Consider the following 20,100-nt stretch of genomic DNA (forward strand, 5'->3'; position numbering starts at 1 on the left):
TCTATATGATGCAACTATTTTCTTGCAACCTTACTTGTGTACCTTTTATACTAGCAAAGTGTTTAATTTTCATGTCAGAGAAAAAAGATTTTTCCCAGCCCAACATTCTAACAACGTTCTCTATTTTATTGTAATTCTTTTATAATTTCTGTTTTTAGGTTTAAAAAAATTTTTTGTTTGCATTGGTGTGTCATAGGATTCTAGCCTTATTCTTTTCATTGGTTGAGTAGATTATGACAACACTATCAACAAATTAGCCCATCTTCCCCCCACTGGTTTGAAATACCACCTACATCAACAACTGAAAATCTCATAAATACACAGTTTTGTTTCAGGACTGTCTATTCTGTTCTTTTGATATATTCATCTCATTCTTTACCAATAACTCATTGTTTAAGTCAGAGGTCAAATAACTTTTTATTTAAAGGATCAGATAGTAAATGGTTTAGGCTTTGCAGACAGTATCTGAATGAATGAATGTGACTGTTTTCAAATAAAACTTTATTTACAGAAACACAATTAGTAAAGAAGTCTACAACTCAATAATAGAAAGAGAACTCGTTTTAAGAATAGGCAAAGGATTTAAATAGACATTTCTCCAAAGGTGATCTACAGATAGCTAATAAGCATATGAAAAGACACTATTGCTATCATTTAGGAAATGCAGATCAGAACTACCATGAGATACTCCTTCACACCTACTTAAAGGGCTAAAATCAAAGACAGACAATACCCAGTGTTTACAAGAGTGTGGAGAAATTGGAGCCCTGATGTCAGTTGCTGGTGGGACCTTAAATGGTGCAGCCTCTTTGGAAAAGTTTCAACATTTCCTCAAAGGTTAAACATTGCATTATTGTATGACCCAGCAATTCCACTCCTAGGTATATCCCCAAGAGAATTGAAAACACACGTCTGCAAAAAATCTTTTACATGCATGTTCACAGCAGCATTGTGAAGCACTGATACATGATTCAACATGGATGAACCTTGAAAATATGCTGAGCAAAGGTGAAAGACCAGTCACAAATGACAACATTTTATATGATTTCATATATTTGAAATGTCCAGAAGAGGCAAATACAGAGAGACAGAAAATAGATTAGTGGTTGCTTACAGCTTAGGGGTAGGGAGAGAGGGTTGAGTGACAGCTAAAGGATAAAAGCTTTTTTTTGAAGTGTTGAAAATGTCCCAAAGTCCCTTAATAAGAATGATTCCAATGTGTTGTTGTTAAATATAATAATTTCTTATTCTGTGTCCAGCTGAGGGTACTTCCTTCTATTTTTCTAGCTTTCTGAATATTTTAAAGGTTTGAATTTTCTTTCTATTTAAAAAAATTAAGGTATAATTTACAAACAGGCCCTTGCCTGGTGGCACAGTGGTTAAGAATCCACGTGCCAATGCAGGGGACATGGGTTCAAGCCCTGGTCCAAGAAGATCCCACATGCCTCGGAGCAACTAAGCCCGTGCACCACAACTACTGAGCCTGCGCTCTGGAGCCCACGAGCCACAACTGCCAAAGCCCGCATGCCTAGAGCCCATGCTGAACAATAAGAGAAGCCACCACAATGAGAAGCCTGCACACCGCAACGAAGAGTAGCCCCCGCTCACCACAACTAGAGAAAGCCTGCATGCAGCAATGAAGACCCATTGTGGCCAAAAAAAAAAAAATAGGTGACTTTACAGAATGTGGGGACATTACATGATTTTAATAATGCTTTTCTTTCAAAAAGTTCACAATAAGTGCTGGTAATGTATCTTGTATCGGACTTCCCTGGCAGTCCAGTGGCTGAGACTCCATGCTCCCAATGCAGGGGGCCCGGGTTTGATCCCTGGTCGGGGAACTAGATCCCACATGCTGCAACTAAGAGTTCACAGGCCACAACTAAAAGATCCCACAGCTAAGACCTGGCACAGACAAATAAATAAATAAATATTTTCAAAAAATTTTATCTTCTATCAATGAAATAAGACTTCATTAGTGTCCTTTCTACTCTGATGAACCACCATAAACTTAGTGACTCAGCGACAACATAAATTTATTATCTTACAACTCTGGAAGACAGAAGTCTGAAATCAGTTTCACAGAGCTAAAATTGAGGTGTCGTCAGGGCTGCGTTTCTTCTGAATGTTTTAGGGGAGAATTTGTTCTCTTGTCTTTCTCGGCTTCTAGAGGCTTCACTTCTTACTTAGCTTGTGGCCCTCATCATGCCAACTGCTGACGTCCTTGTCACATCTTCTCTGACTCTCCTGCCTCCTCCTTTCCCTTATAAGGAACTTTGTGGTGATACTGGGCCCACCTGGATAATCCAGGATAATCTCCCATCTCAAAATCATTAATTGAATCACATCTGCAAAGTCCCTTTTGCCATGAGAGGTCACATATTCACAGGGCCTGGGAATTAAGATACAGACATCTTTGGAAGAGCCCTGACTGTGCCTACTTCAAAGACATCACTAGTTCTCACCCATAGTGCACCTCTTTTAACCTGTATCTCAACTATTTAGTATTCTGACAGCTGGAGGCTTGCAATTCATTAATTAGACTATTAATGTTTGAGATGATCACAGTTGCTAGTATGTAGGAGCTAGAATTGTTTATGGAATTTGCAGGGCAGAATCTCCAAAATGACTAATAAATAATGAAATTAAGCCCCTATTGAGATTAAAGGGGCAGTTTGACCTCTCAAGTAAAGTCGATTTAAATGTGCTGAGTTACCAGTACCACTAAATTAATTAGCTACATACTTCCAAGAATTTCCCCAATTTGTCCAGGTGTTGAAGGACATAATATATAATAAAGTCAATTGATACTGACCTTGGATGTTTTTTTGTATTCTCTGAAGGCTTAATCTGGAGTCACAATTCCTTAGACAAACACTATCAGACGTGCCTGTCGTATTCTTCAAATCTCAAAAGTTATTGAATTTGGTAAAGAAAAGAAGGCACGCCATTATGAGGTATTTCAACCAAGAAAAAGCAATGAATTTGCTTTGTCCTTTTCCCTCGATTTCTGTAGCAGTCTCATAAGTTCTAAAATGCGAATAGAGAGCTAAAATTGTAGAACTTTTTTCCATACTCAGAAGGCATCTGTGCGGATCTAATGGCATTTCACAAGCATTTCATGTGGCAGTGAATGCCAGATCTGATGGGATCAGACCTGGTTTGAAACCATTCTTGCTGATCAGTTTCTAAAGCATTAGGCAGAAGAGTTCTAGCATGATTACAGAAATGAGAATCCTATTGCCTTCCTCTTTATTCAGTACAAGGAGAATGAAAGCCAGCAAGTGTGAAGGAAAGTGCTTTGAAGTTGGGAAGTTTATGATATGTCTCCCTCTTTGGGTTCCTAGCATGCTTCAGAAACGATCACAAAATGCTTGGGCTAATAAAACTTTATGTTTACTTCATTACCTCAAACATTTAAATTTACTGTCATTTATATTATTTCAATTGTTTTGAGCTTTAGAGAAAAGAAAGTGATTGGTGGGAAGAAGGAAGACCAAACCACATCAAGTGGTGCTTTTTCCTAGAGTAATTAGCTTTATGTGGAGGTCTGAAAATCAAAGAAGATATATTTCCATTTCTTGCCTTTTGTAATTCTAATGATGTATTAACAGACAAGCAAGAGGAGATAAGAGTACAGCAGTCCTCAGATGGTTCCAAAAAGCCATTTTTAAGGAGTGTTCTCACAGGATAAAAACTGCCACCATCAGCAACATGGCTTAAGAACAACTGTGTTTTATTGGTTTAAGGTGCATATTTTTTTTTCACATTTTAAGATCCCCAAAATCAGAATTTGTTTTACAGCTGATGGCATTTTACAATTAATTGGCAGCCATTTTCTTCCATAGTAATACATGAAGTAATGCAGCCTTATACAGTTTTGTTACGTTTGATGAAATATGGTATTTGTTTTGTTTTGTTTTGTTTTTTGCGGTACGTGGGCCTCTCACTGTTGTGGCCTCTCCCGTTGCGGAGCACAGGCTCCAGACGTGCAGGCTCAGCGGCCATGGCTCACGGGCCCAGCCGCTCCGCGACATGTGGGATCTTCCCGGACCGGGGCACGAACTCGCGTCTCCTGCATCGGCAGGCGGACTCCCAACCACTGCACCACCAGGGAAGCCCGAAATATGGTATTTATTATAGTGCTTCCTTGAATGGCTTTCTCGGCTACCAGTGCACTTGGTTATTTCTGCCTTCAGTACAGTGATTTGTAAAACTTTACTTCCCAGCTAAACACCATCTTTGAAGAAGTTTTGGGATTCCTGTGTACCCAACAATAGTTGAGGTGCTGGGAATGTAGGATTTAAAAAAGGAGAAGAACAAGTTTCTAACTGCAGATATTCTTCTGAGTAACTAAGAAGTGGTTCTCCTCTCTGTGCACGTGACCATCAGAATGACACACACTTGCTGAGTGAATGTGGGAAATTAAAAGCAGTAGAGTCATCTCAGAAATGCCCTGTTAGGAATTACAGGCAACTTCTTCTTATACTTTCCTATTTTTCTGAATTATTTTTTAGTAAATAAATGTTACTTTTTGTTGTTTAAATAGCAAATGCTACTTAATAGGATGGAGCCATCCTTGGGTCAAGACAATTAATAATAGTAGCGTTCTTTTTGTTATATTTATTATCTAGTTGTATACTTTAATATGTACAGTTTATGTTATATCATGTATACCTAGATAAAGCTTTCTTTTTAAGGAGTCGTAGTTGAAAAGACAATTCCTGTAATGGAAATTTGACACAGTGTAGTGTAAACATAAAGAAAGCAAATAAGTCCTTCTGAGATTCAGGAATATTTCAAAGAACAGGTAACCCTTGAGCTTTTCTGTTCTGAGCCTGGAAGGAAGAGTGAAGTTGGCCAGGCAGAAAACAGAAAATGGCAGGACACGCATCCCAAGGATGAGGACAGGCTATGGAGGCTTGAAGGACTCCCACACAGCAGTGGTGAAATGCCTTTCAGCCCTGGGTTCTCATAATTTGCATACACATCACCTGCTCTGCTGACTCACTGGGCTCCCAGGCCCGGAAGGCAAGGGCTTTGTACACTCACTTCTGTAACCCCTGAGGCCCCAACAGAGAACCTAGCAGGCCTCCTTGAATGCTCCCAGAGGAGGCTGAAATGACAGTGCTCAGATGTGTCGAGCCACGCCCCAGGCATCTACTCAAGGACAATGTTCACAAAGGGAGAGAAGGCCTTTGAGACAGAAGCTATAGGTGTAAGGGTGTCTGTCTGGATGGGACGTCAGGAGACACAGAAGCGGAAAGGGCTTCAGTGCCTGGGGCTAGTTGCCCTCTGCTCTGAACCCAGCCTGGCTCTGGCTCGGTGAAGGATGAAGGATCTGCACACTCTGTGGGGCGCCCAGGGTTTTGCAGCCAGCTGGGCAGGGCAGTAGTCCTTCATGGACCCTGTCTCAATTCATTCATTCTTTTATAACTCTCCTGTGTATTTCATATTAAATAGGACTTTTGCAAGGAAAGAAGATGTGAATTCCCAAGACAAAATTTAGCATTTCACTTTAATGGAAATAAAATCAGGTTCAATCACTGTTTACCTGATCAATAACTGAACTCAAATACCACATAGTACTGGCTTTCTGCCATTTCAGATAAGTGGAAAGCTGTAATAATCTTTCTGTCCACCGATGTGAGATTGACAGCAGTTGTTCAGTGGAGTGTCCCTGATGGGATGTGGCTGCCAGCCTCGTCTGCAGAAAGGTGGTGAGAGTGAAGGTACATTCAAAGGGAAGTGGGTTAGATTAAAAGTCAATAATATAGGACACTTCACTGGTGGTGCAGAGGTTAAGAATCCGCCTGCCAGTGCAGGGGACACAGGTTCAACCCCTGGTCTGGGAAGATCCTACATGCCGCGGAGCAACTAAGCCCGTGCACCACAACTACTGAGCCTGCGCTCTAGAGCCCGCGAGCCACAACTACTGAAGCCCACGTGCCACAACTACTGAGCCCATGTGCCACAACTACTGAAGCCCACGTGCCACAACTACTGAAGCCCACACGCCTAGAGCCCATGCTCCGCAGCAAGAGAAGCCACTGCAATGAGAAACCCGAGCACCGAAACAAAGAGTAGCCCCTGCTCGCCTCAACTAGAGAAAGCCTGTGTGCAGCAACGAAGACCCAATGCAACCAAAAATAGATTAATTAATTTTTTAAAAAAAGATTGAAAAGAAGGACTCAAACAAGTACATGTGCATGTGTGTGTGCTTACCAGGTACTGAGGAGAGGGGGAAATGGGGAAACACTGCCAAAAGGGTAAGGAATTTTACTTTGGAATGATAGAAATATTTTGCAACTAGATAGAGGAGGTGGTTTAGTACATTGTGACTGTATGAAATGCCACTGAATTGTTCAAAGTGGTTAATTTTATGTTATGTGAATTTCACCTCAATAAACAAAACAAAAAGTCTGTAATACAACATAGAAGTGATTGTGAGCTCTATTACCAGAACTGCTTAACAAACACGTAAATGTTTCTCATTACAGTAGCTGGTAGAGATTATGATCCGTGATTAGGTTCTGAATGACCAGTAATACATCTCATATTCAACTTACATTTTGAAAGTCAAAATAAGAAAATTAATTGATATTTCTTGTTTTTTTTTTTGTTTTTTTTTTTAGGACTCTCAGCTCACTTCCTCGGGACACAGTAATCCAAGTAAGAAAAGTTTCTCTCTATAGCTTCATATGTGGGTGTTGGAGGGGGTGGAGCAGGTGAGGAGGGGAGATACATGCAATAGATAGTAGGTTTAAAAGAATTTCACTAAAAGGCAAAATCAAGTGGGGAAAGGAGGGCCATTTGTTCAAGTGTTCCCCCAAAATGGGTAAGATGCATGGTGACCTTGAATGCTCGTCTCTCTTTTTATTCAATGGAGGGAGGGCCAAAACATAAAATAGTGAATTTCAAACCAACTCTAGGAGGAAGGAACACTATCCTTTCTAATAGTTGGCCTCTGGTATGTGTGAGGGGGAAAATTTTTAAAGGCAGCTAATGAGTTACCTAAATTGAAAGAAAATAGGTGGGTAAAGAGATCAGAAGACCTCATGATAAATGTCCTTAGAATCCATGAAGAAACCATGCCCTCTTCCAGGGAGAAACAGACTAAAGGGTCCAGGAAGGAATTTCGTTACTGAACCCAGTGTCAAATAAAACATATGGGCTTCATCATCAAAGAGAGAATATCATTCCATGAAGTATTGTTTTAATTCTCTTCTTTGGCACTGTTAATTGGTATTAATGTTTTCTTGAGCATTAAATATGCATAAGCTACCCCATTCATGTCGTGAAAGCACACCCAAAAAGACTGGGCTTTGTTAGTCTCCTGATCAGCCAGTCGGCTGAGAGCATCCCTTGCAAATTTCAAAGCTATGTTTGAACATGAAAATCACTCTGAGTCAGTAGATGTGTCTTAGGAACTGAGGCTCACCTACTGAGCATCTGTGAGGGCCGGAGGATTATGGAGAAAAGACATCCAGACAAAGGCATTGGGAAGCCCCAGACTTTTAATGTACAGCTAGAGAAAGGTCAGGGTAGGGGGAGGATGGCATAATGATCCATAGGCAATATCCCTTAGTTATCCCACCCTCTGTTGGAATTTGCTGTGAGCACTAGCACCAGGGAAGAGGTGAAATGCCAAGGGACTTTGAAATCTATAGAAATTCATAAATATAATAGTAAGGAAAGGAATCAGGAGATGCACGGTTAGGTCCATGAGGTGTGTAGGCGTCAGCATCATATGCCAAAGGCTAGAGCGTACGGAAGAATTGCCAATTGCTTTCCTCACCATTTCTTTCCATTTGAATTTAAACAGTTCAGGGTAAAGGGAGGAGAAAATAGATATAATAGAATAAATGTACCTTCTCTCAGCTTGGAGCCTTTAACATAAAGAAGAACAAAGGAAACAGCTGTTCAGTCCCGTCTGTGTGCAGTCTCTTCTTTATGTGTGCTATTTTATTTAATCCTAACCATAGCCGTGTGAAGTAGGCATTACATCTCCGTTCTGCACATGATGAAATGGAGATTCTGCAGCTAATAACTAACCCATTACCTTGACCCCCAAAATGTTGCTTCTGTCCTTTCAGTGTGAGATTGAATTCTTGTCCAAGATTTCTTTTTGCATCTGGCATATTTTTACAGCATGCCATAACTTTCCCTTGCTGATACTACAATTGAGATTATGTAAAAGCAGACCTATCTTCTGTGGAATTGTGAGTGGCACTTGCATGGTGTGGTGTAAATCCCTCTGGCATTTCATCATCTGAGGACATTTGTAATTGGTTTTCTCTTTTCTAGGGGTAAGGGGATTTTTTTTTTCAAATAAATCCCCCCCCCTCAAAACCAAGCACATCTATAAAAAGATAATATCACTATTTAAAAATCGTAGTGATGTGGTATATATATACAATGGAATACTACTCAGACATAAAAAAGAATGAAATAATGCCATTTGCAGCAACATGGATGGACCTAGAGATTATCATACAAAGTGAAATAAGTCAGACAAATATCATATGATATCACTTACGTGTGGAATCTAAAATATGACAAAAATGAACTTACTTACAAAACAGAAACAGACTCACAGACATAGAAAACAAACTTATGGTTACCAAAGGGGAAAGGGGGATAAATTAGGAGTTTGGGATTAGCAGATACAAACTACTATATATAAAATAGTTAAACAACTAGGTCCTACTGTATTGCACGGGGAACTATATTCAATATCTTGTAATAAACCATAATGGAAAATAAAAAAATAAAGATAAAAATTGGAGTATCCTCTGTAGATGATAGCACATTGGAAATTTTAGGAGAGCTGGTCCCACCAGCATTTCCCCTGCTGTTTCTTGTATTTGCTTTGGAATCATTACAGCTTTGGGAGTCATGACTCCAGTAAATATGTAGAAAATAGCAAAAAACTGTACTTCAGAGAGACAAAATGTGTATTGGTGGACTGACTTTCCCCACTTTAGGTCAGTCATTTTTATCTTTTTGAAATTAGAAAAACTAAATTGTGTAGGTACTAAGAGAAAAGAGTGTATAAGTTAAACAGAAGATTATTTTTTAATCCAAATCTTTTTAAAGAGAGCTACTTTAGCCAGTTTGCTGATTACCGATTAATATAAAATAGAAGCTAACTAAGTATTGAGAAACTTGAATATTAAAACAGGTGATGTATGTCTACAGTTTTTTGAAAGTGTGAGACTGTCCTGTTCAGATGGCAGCCTGAGCATAAGCACTTCTTTCCCTCCCTTCAGAGTCTATATTGAACTAACCATAAAGCAATAGTGATGCAAATAAATCCCTAACGGCACTGAGAACCAGAAATTCAGCTGAGTGTCTGGAAAATGGAGACTGGATAAGACCCTTCTGTTAGATAGATAATCCTGGGCAGGGAAGGTCATGACCCAGAAAAAGAAAAAAGGAAAATCATGAACCATACAGGAGCAAGCTGTGGTGGTAGAGGCAATGTCCTTGGGAGCTCCAGGAGAGACTTGATTTCCTCTCAACCCCAACAGAGAAGCAGCGTGGACTGTGCATAGTGATGGGAACATGGCCATTCTTCCACCCATTACTCCTCTACCACTATCTTAGCGGCTTTCATACAGAGCTTTCAGTCTGGCTTTCCTCCCTCAAAAAAACAAAATACAAAAAAAACCCATAGTAATATTTGCTAAGAAAATGAACAGCTAACTAGAACTTCTAGTTGGGAGCTAGTACCTAAGAGAGAAGCAGAATAGATTCTGAGATAATACCAGACCTTAAACATAGGTATCTCTGATGGGCAGAGGAAGAGCCAACTTTTCTCAAGAAGGAAATAAACCGAAAATGCTCTATACCCAGAATAAAGTACTTCCTGTTTTTGTTGGGGAGTGAGAGAGCAGTCAGGGCTCCCAGCTTGTCTTGAGGCCTCTTTTCTCCTGAACCCTAAATGAAGACTTCCAGTTAAACATACCCTGTCCACTTAGAAAGAGCCCTAAATCAGCCCTTCCCTACAAGGGAGACATATGTTAGCAAAATGGATCAATATACTAATATGGGAAATCCAAGCCAGTACCTTTGTTAACCAACCTGTTATCATTCAAAGATGTGAATACATAACCCAGGAGCACCAAAGAGAAGGAATGACCCAGAGGAAATCTACTTAATTCAAGGAACAGAAGAAAAAAAATTTCAAATGTAATTACAGTCTTCAGAAGGATTTGAAATTATTTGCATCAAATAAAAAGACCAGATTGGTATGAAAAAGAAGTTACAGAACAAATGAGCACTCCGGAATTAAAAATAGGGTTGGCAAAATTTAAAAATTTAATAGATAATAGCTAAAGTCTGAAGTCTGGAATATAAGGTTGAAGACATGTTTTTTTCTGAATATAAAGCAAAAGTCAGATGGAAAATATGAAAGGAAGTTAAGTTACATGGAAGATTAGTCAGGGTGGAAAGGTCCAATCCAGCTAGTAGGAATACCAGAAAAAGAAAATAGATAAGAATAAATAATAATAGAAATAGAATTCCTAAGGAAATGAGCACTCATTGTCAAAAACACTTATGTACAATGAAACAAGAGCAAGGAAAAAGAACAGACAGCAGAGCATTAGAGAGACCTCCAAGGACTTCAGATATTGGAATTACCAAGCCCAGAATATAACGTAAGAGTGCTTACTTTAATTTACAGAAATGAGAGAATTGAAAATATGATAAAGAACAAAAACATTTGAAAATGTACTAATCAGAACCTCTAGAAGTTAGAAAATAATAACAGAAATTAAAATTTCTTTGGTCAGGTTTAACAGCAGACTACGCATAGGTGAAGAAAAAGTAATGAATCAGGAAACTGAACTTAAGAAATTGTCTAGAATGCAGCCTAGAGAGACAGAAATGGAAAATATGAAAAAGAAGTTAACAAACCTGGAGTATAAAGTGAGAAGGCCTAAATATATTTAACTAGAATTCCAGAAAAAAATAAGGGAACAGAGGGAATATTAAAGGAGATGGTGGCTGAAAATATTCCAGAATTGAAAGACACTAACCCATAGATTCAAGAAACCCAATGAATCTTCCCAGTGAATCTTAAGCAGGATAAATAAAAAGAAGTCCACCCTAGACATATTATAGTTAAACTGCAAGCCACACAGGTAAAGAATAAATTCTTAAAATGCCCTTAATAACTTCAAAGAAGTAACAATTAAACTTCCAGTTGACTTCTCAACAGCAGCCATGTATCTGGAAATTGACAAGGTGATTCTCAAATTTATTTGATAGAACAAGGGACCAAAAATAACTCAGGCACTCCTTAAGAAGAACCAGATTGGAGCCTTGCCTTACTAATATTATTATATGAATGAATGAATAAATGTTTTAGCTAAGTAATGAAGATAATAATAAATTGAGCAATGAAACAGATATAAAGGACCCAGAAACAGACCACAGATTTATGAAAACTAGATTCGTGTCAGAGCTAACAATGTAGATCAATGGGGAAAGAATGGGCTTCTTAATAGATAGTACCAGAATAATTGGTTATCTATAGGGAAAAAAAGGAAACTATCTCCTACCTGACATCATATACAGAAACTATTCCAGGTATTTGTAGAAGACCTAAATGTGAACAGTAAAATTATACACTTTCAAAAGGTACTAGAGAACATCTTTCTGATGTATTTCTTAAGTAGAACACCGAAAAAGTGCCAAATAAAGGAAAATCGCAGATTTTTTATAAGGAGATGCTGCGCAGCAGTGAGGGTGAATGAACCAAAGCTATGCACATCACATTGGCTGAATCTAAAAGTCATATCATTGAATGACAGAAGTAATCCCAGAAGAATGCCTGCCCTATGATTGCATTCATAGGAAATTTAAAATCAGGAAAAACTAAAGGCTGTTTTATTTACAAATTAATTCATGGTAGCAGAAACTGTCAAGAAAGGAAGAATGATTAACACAAAAATCCATTGCTAGCTAGCTGGGCTTGAATAGGACACAAGCTCGGGAGGCTTCTGGGTTATTTCTTGTCAATGTCCCATTTCTGGACCTGGAAGGTGTTTTTACAGTTAACTCATTTTACTTTTTAAAAACTGTATATAGGGGCTTCCCTGGTGGCGCAGTGGTTGAGAGTCCGCCTGCCGACGCAGGAGACATGGGTTCGTGCCCCGGTCCGGGAAGATCCCACATGCCACGGAGCGGCTGGGCCCATGAGCCATGGCCGCTGAGCCTGCGCGTCCAGAGCCTGTGCTCCGCAATGGGAGAGGCCACAACAGTGAGAGGCCCGTCTACCGCAAAAAAAAAAAAAAAAAAAAACAACAACAACAACTGTATATAAACATTTTTGTACACATTACATGCACGCTCTATTGAATTTCTCTTTAGGAAAAGCATAGCCTTTACTTGAGACAAATGAACCTGTGCCATGATGATATATAAGAAAGAGAATCCATTTGACATAAATACTGGGAACCCTTGCCTTCATTCAAGTGTAGTGGCAGTCCCTCTGTACAGGTCCAGTCCCTCTACTGTTCCTTAGAGACTAATATTTAGTTGTTACAATATTATAAATTCTGTTATTCATGTATAATTTTTCTCATGGCCTATGGGCAATTCCCAAAATTAAATGATTGATTAAATTAATATTAATGAAGATGACTCATTAATAGTTACTGAACAGAATATAAATATGTTAAATCTTGGCTATGCAGGAGGAAAGGTATAGCTGTGCATAGTGGGATGTGAGTTGCCTCACTTTGCAGAGTATAAAAGAAAAGGTACTGTCAGAAGTTGTTTAATCAAAAAATAGGTTAAATTTATTCAAAGTTAAAATACCCACTAGACACTAAAGTATAATAGAACTAACAAAAATTTTAAGCGGAAGGGAGGTGGTAGTCTAAGTATATTAAATATCTTATCTCTCATTTTTCATATCAGAAATTATTACGTACTGTCTGAAGTTGATTCATCTAGAAATAAGCATATTACTTAGCGTTATAGTTACAGGACTAACAGGACTAATGACAAAAGCAAGCAGAGTCGTTACCTGTTCTCTACTGTTCAGTTTTTTTTTTCTTTACCCTGAGCACAGATTACTTTTATTATAAAGTGGTAGCACAGCAAAACTTGCCTTCAAAGCAGAATGCAGCCTAGGTCTATTTTGATTTCCTTTTCATAGCGCTACTTATGGTACTCCAGCAGTGCAGAAGGGGCATGAATTAGATATTATCTATGTTTCCAGAAAGACTAGTCGACATAAAAGTCCTTGATAGATTTACTGGATTAAACATGTAGCTACTGTAATTTTTTAAGTGACCTGTTGGAGGCATCAAGCTGTTTCATACCTTAACTTGTATACCATCTCAGTGGTATGTGTACCTTTCTCCTCTTTTCCCACTGTAGCGTGGGACACTGCATTAATGATAGGTCATCAGACAGAAGACATATACTGAACATGTAATATATGTTTGGTACTGTGGAAGACTCAGGTAGACAAATATGGAGTGTCAAGTTGAAAGTATACATGTAATATACATATACACATACATATGTATTTATATGTGAGTATGAATATATACCTTTTCTTTCTATGGCTCATTTTTTCTCTTTCTCTCTTTAATTATATTTCCGCCTGCAAAATGACCACACTGCACCTGAGCCTATCTCTTATGCCCAGTGTCTTAAAGATCAATGCAGGTTCCTTCCCTAGGAGAGCAGTGTTGCATCTATCTTGACAACAGCTGGAATAATCAGGCCGAACCCCCAACAGTCCTCACTGGCGGCGGAAAGGAAACATCTCCTGAGCACCCAACTGAAAAATCCCTTACTGAGAATTTTTTCCAGCCCACATTCATCATTTTCCCTCGGGTCCTGAAAAAGAGCCTATGATTCTCCATGGCTTGTGCACACAGACACTTCAAGTTAACTTCAGAAATTACATCACCTAAAATTTCCAGATATTGGGGAGGATTTTGTGTTTCATTCTTTTTGAAGGGCAAACATAATTTTACTTCCTGACTCTGTCTTGTGTTTACTTTTCCCCAAAAAGGTTAATTCATGATCAGCTGAGAGCACTCATTCCCCGACTGTTCGTTCATAAATGCTCAGTTTGGCCCCATTGCATCCTTCCTGTTTGCCAGAACCTATTCTGTTTTCCCTGTTGCCACAACATAAGTGCTGCTAAGAGCAGAGATAATCAGCTGCAGCTTTGTCCCTGCGCCGATCCACCTCCCGATTCCTACAGCCCCCAGATCCCATGTGCAATAAGGCCTCTGTCCTCTCAGCCCGCGGGTTATCTGGCAGCATTGTTGGTCAAGGTAAAACATATTTATTCAGACATCCAAACAATGTCTTCATGTATCATATTGATTTCCTTTTTTTTAATGACATAAGTTGTTGAGAAATGTTTACTGTTGCCTGGGCTTCTGAGCCTGCTGCCTACATTTCTGATGATGAATGGATGTGGGGTAACTTCTGGCAGCTACAGACCAGGGAAAGTAACCAATTTCTCCAAATTAAAGGGGGAATAAAAGATCGCTATGTTTGAGAAAAATTAAACCTCCATTTAGTTTTATCTTAGGTAATGCAGGTGTTACAACTCTGTACTTTAGAATTCTGGCAGGAGTTGTGGTTTCTCATTTGAAAAGTGATTTTGGAAAGTACTAAGGTTGTTTTCTAGCGCAAAAGCCAGTTGACAAGGTCTTGCATGTATCCTAAGTGAGTTTACAACAAACCTGGCCTGGAAGACAAAATATATTATGAACGTACAAGCTTTAGAGAAAGTTTATTAATTCTCTGCCTCTATTTTTACTTCAGCATGGTTTCCCACGTACTGGGACTCCGTCAGTGTTTGCTATTGAGGCAGTTAAAATAGATGTGACTTTCTCACAAGGTGACTGTCCCTCACATATGTCCCGGCAGTGTGTAGACACACATTAGCACAGAGTTACATCTGAGATAGATGTGTGCACTATACATCACTGTCTTCTTTCTCTCTCACACAACCGTTCTGTTTGAAAGAACAAAAAGGAAAAGAAATAATCAAGTTTACTTTTGAGTTCAGTTTGGACGATATCTTCAGAATGTGTTCATCATGTAACTCAGGGGGTCATTCCCAAGCCTCGGTGACAATAAGCTAATGGCTACAGCTGACAAAAGGGACTTGGGACAGGACATAGGCCTGAAGCCCTAAAAAGCAGACTGGGGGATTCTGTGAGGTCTCCAGGCCTGACCTGAAAGAGCAAAGCAAAGCGAGTTGCCACCATCAGGCCCATCTCTTGCAACTCATAACCTTCTCCGGGGTATGTTAAACTATTAGCACTACATAACCAGCCTAACTAACCACAGCTAACTCACAATGGCAGTCATGACCTTCTTCCATCCCCTAGCCTCAAGAAAATAAAAGGAAGTGCCTTACAATACAAGGATGTATGGTGTCAAGCCATCAATGGTCGAGGATCTAAGAATTACATTATGTCAATTGCAAGAGGAGTTTGCCCCTTAAAACTACAAAAAACAAACTGGTTCCAGGCTCCCTTCATTAAAACCCATCCAATCCTCGGTGACCACAGACGGCAGAAACATTTCTTTAACTAGTCTCTCAGATGGCCAGGAAGGATTTCTGATTTATATCTTATTCTGCATTAACAGGGTGACCCCAGAACCTGCTGCTGGGGCTCTCTGTGGGGTGTAATTCTTGGGAATCTTGTAAGCTAGGGTGCAACCTCAGTGTTGTGTAAAATTCTCTCCTTCAAGTTCTGATGTCACCTGACCTGGTTTAGCTTGTGTTAGCAGAAGGGATCAGAATTCAAAACGCCTTGCATCTAGAATGCTAATGGGGTTTATTTCCTTAAGTTTTCTGTAAAAGAAGTAGAAGGTAACAGGTCCCATCTGTAAGGTATTCATCTTTTGGCAGGGTCTCCGCTCTGAAACTCTGCTTGTTTGCAAACAGCTCCGTAGTACCTATTCACAGATCCTTGCCCGGGCCATTGTATTACAAAGAAGATATTATTTTGCAAATCCGGTTCTTGGACAATAGAAAAGATGTTTTAAAAGCCTCCTGCTGCACATTTTGAATGGTTGTTAGTAGGAGTGTGGATATATATTGAACCTCTCTTAAATCTTATAGGCTGTAACACTCACATGTTGGTATTTTCTTCCTTTTTAAGAGAAAGGTGATGCTGAGCCAGGGAGTCCAGACAATGGCACATCGAATACATCGTAAGTCTGTTTCCTGTTTCTATCCCGAGATGACTGTTCTTTAATATGCTTATAATATGAAAGAGCGCAAATATCTTGTTATAGTAACAATAATAATGGAAAGAAGCCTGAGGTTCTCTTTCTCATGATAATGTGTCTTTAATGCTTTTGGGTGCATATGCATTTTGAGGTCTTTCTTATGCTTTAGCCCAGTAAGAGTAATCTTGAAAACACAAGGCTCCTCTTCATACAGTACAAATGTAACGAGATTTGACAGTATTATTTTGGCAGGGGGAGGGGAGGAAAGCTTTTGGAATTTGCTTGGCAACTTCCATCACTGTCATAAATAATTAGAGGACTTTTCACACATGCTAGGAGATAGTCTGTCCTGCACACCTGGGAAGTACCAGTGTCATTTTAAAGCCTGCCCTTTGCAACCTCATCTCTGAATTATGTGAAATATACAGTTATAGATATCTCTGGACCCTCAAGGATTTGTTCATATTTTTGAGTTAACAAACGCAGTTTTAAAAAGATAAGAAAAGGCTCTTTTAAAACATGTTCTTCACTCTACATTTTGTCTTTTTCCTCTCAATACTCAAGCAATCCAAAAAACGTTTTGACGATTAATTCGATGCCAAATTTATATGCCAAAGCTTACATAATTCACAAGCTAACAAATTATTTTAGCTCCATAGGAATTAGTAACAGGTTTACTCCTGAAAAATCATTATTTTTTATGATTTCTGAGGAGTTAGATGTGTTTTCTTATTATAAGACACTTTTGTGCATATATCTATATTTGGACCAGTGCTCTTATTACTAAGCATTTAAAGTGCTATTCATTAGAAGTGACAGCTTAAGATATAACATTATTGAGTGTATTTGTCCAGGATCTGTTTCTCAGTCTAGGAAGAGCCTTTGGCTTACATAGGATGGCTATTTGTTTCATAAAGGTTATGATTACATGTTTCTTAAGATGTTACCCTAAAAGTTCAAAATAGTTCCATTTTCATGATTTCTAATGATATAATGAATGTGACTAGTTTTAAATGGATAAAATATTACTAATTTTTAAATTTTTGATTGTAAAATATAGTAGGAGAAGGGTTTTAATGCCATCTGGAGGCATTCTAGAGAACTGAAAAGGGTAGAATCATTTAAATATGTAGTTCTTCTGAGCAGTGTTTGAGACTAGATAAGAATTTATGCAACTAGAATGTCAACTATTTGGGAGTAAGTTATATTTTTTTATAAATAATTTTATAAAAGTGTTAATTACTGTAGAAAGAACAAATTGTCAAATTCTCATTAACAAATCATCTTAAAAACAGGCAAAGGAGCATACAAAATATTTTGGAAAGCTGCTAGCATCCTGCATTTAATTTTTTCAAATTTAAAATCACATTCAGTGGACTCCGATTTTGTTAATACAATTTGATGTGCCGCTAAAGTTCTCCGCCCCTTATACATCTCCGAAAAGTCCACTCTCTAAAAGAATTGGTTTCCATAACTCATTACCTTATCCAAATAAATATGTTGTCTGAGGAATTATTTTTAAACCCTCTGGAGATTGGCGAACAGTGAAAGTCTGAAGCGTCACCCCACATTCTTGTCTCTTTGAGCAAAGCAGACTTAGTCATCCATCTCATATCCTGCCTCTTGAACTAGAAATAGCAGAAATAAAGCCTGAGGCTGCAAGTATCCCTCTTAAAAGTGGAGAATTCTAAACTTGATCCTCCCAAAGAACCTTCTAACCGTGGTCTGTTATAATTAGGCAAGAGGAGCAGCTCGTTATGAATAAAGAGCAGGGACTCAGGGTGCCTTAGACTTGCGTAGCATTTTACAGTCTCTGTGTGGTATCCTATCTGAGCTTTATCTATGCAGACAGATAGGTAAGACAATATCCTTATTTCATATATAAGGAATCTAAGGGTCAGAAAAGTCATTCAACTTAAGTGAAAAAATTGGGACACACATCTTTGGATATTGAGCTTTTTTGGCCATTTACCATACTGAGGGGTCAGTGGATCTCAGGAGACAAAACAAAGTCATAAGTCAGAACCAAGGAGAAAAGTAATGTAGTAAAATTAGTAAATTAAGGAAATTAAGTAAATTTAGTAAAATTAACAAAACACTAACAAGTCTAATCAAGGAAGAGAGGAGGGAAACATAAATCACCAACATTAGCAAAGAAAGAGTGGGTATCACTATATAGCCTACAGAAGTTTAAACAATAGTAACTGGATATTATGAACTACTTTCTACTAACTAATTTGACAACTTAGATGAACTAGTCAATTTCCTTGAAAAATACAGTTACCATAAGTAACTTACCATAACTGCCACATGAAGAAATAGAATATCTGAATGACCCTATTGCTATTAAAGAAATTGAATTTGTAATCAAAAGTTTTCTACAAAGAAAATTCCTCCAGAGCCAGGTGGTTTCACTGGTAAATTCCATCAAAACTTAAATAAGAAATGTTTTTACCAATGGAACACCGACAAATGAACTGCTAGTCTTATACAAACTCCTTCAGAAAATAGAAGAGGAAGAAAAACTACCCAATTCATTGTATAAGGCCAATATAACCTCGATACCAAAATCTGACATAAACCTTATAAGAAAATTGTAATCCAATATCTCTTATTAACACTAAAAAACCCTTAACAAAACGTTAGCATATATGTTCCAGTGATATATGAAAAGGACATTATTCATTATAACTAAGTAGGGTTTATCACAGGAATGAATAGTTGGCTTAATGTTAGAAGAAAAATTAACGTAATCCACCGTATTAATAGAATGAAGGAGAAAAACCATATGATCCTCTAAATAAATGAAGGCAAAGCATTTGACATGATTCAACACCCATCCGTGATTTTTAAAACTCTCAGCAAACTAGTACAAGAAGGGAACTTAATTAATCTGACAAAGGGCATCTACCCCCAGACCTACTGCTAACGTCATATTTAATGGTGAAATACCAAACACTTTCCTCCTAAGATCAAGAACATAGCAGTAATGTCTGCATTTATCACTTCTATTCAGCGTTGTAGTTCTAGTCAGTACAATAAGGCAAGAAAAAGAAATAATAGGCATAAAGGTTGAAAAATCTTTTGGAAAAATCTTTATGAATGATTGTTTATAGAGAAAATCCTAAGAAATTTAATAAACAACTACTAGAACCAATAAGTGAATTTAGCAGGGTCAGTTTACAAAAATCAGTTGTGTTTCTAATAGCAGTAAACAACTGCAAAATGAAATTTAAAAAGCAGTCCCATTTACAATGATATAAAATACTTAATAAATTTAGCAAAAGACATATAAGACTTGTACACTTGATGAGAGAAATTTTAGACTTAAATGGAGAGACGTTCATAAATTGGAAGGCTCCTAATGTTAATATGTCAGTTCTTCTCATAATGATATACAGATACAACACAGTTTTGATCAGAAGGCCAACAGGGCACTTTTCTAGAAAATAACAAGTTGATTCTAAAATTTTTAGAGAAAAGCAAGGGTCCTAGGTAGCCAAAACAGTCTTGAAGAAGAGCAGGGTTGGAGGCCTTATAGTACCTGCTTTCAAAACTTACTGTAAAACTAAAGTAATTAAGGTAGTGTGGCATTGACATGGACAGACAAATCCATGGAACAAAACAGAGTCTAGAAATAGACCCACACATATACGGTCAACTGATTTTTGACAAAGACAAGTCTTCAGCAAATGGTGCTGGAGGAACTACTGGGGGAAAATCTGAATCTCACTTAAGACACAATTGAGATGGATCACAGACCTCCATATAAAGGCCAAAACTATAAAGCTTCTAAAGGAAAACATGGGACAATATCTTCACAACCTGCAATGATTTCTTACAGAAATCACAAAACCACAGAAAAGA

The 20,100-nt window shown here is 38.2% G+C and overlaps 1 protein-coding gene across 1 annotated transcript in view; it reads left to right on the forward strand.

The window, feature by feature from the left end:
• Positions 1-20,100, forward strand: part of AFF3 (ALF transcription elongation factor 3) — a 578,889-nt gene that overhangs the window by 386,346 nt on the left and 172,443 nt on the right. The window contains exons 7-8 of the mRNA XM_060117048.1: positions 6,636-6,672; positions 16,164-16,215. Coding sequence (XP_059973031.1) covers positions 6,636-6,672; positions 16,164-16,215 — 89 coding nt within the window. The remainder of the gene's footprint in view (positions 1-6,635; positions 6,673-16,163; positions 16,216-20,100) is intronic.

This window comes from Mesoplodon densirostris, chromosome 14 (genome assembly GCF_025265405.1).
Source record: "Mesoplodon densirostris isolate mMesDen1 chromosome 14, mMesDen1 primary haplotype, whole genome shotgun sequence".
Lineage (NCBI taxonomy): Eukaryota > Metazoa > Chordata > Mammalia > Artiodactyla > Ziphiidae > Mesoplodon > Mesoplodon densirostris.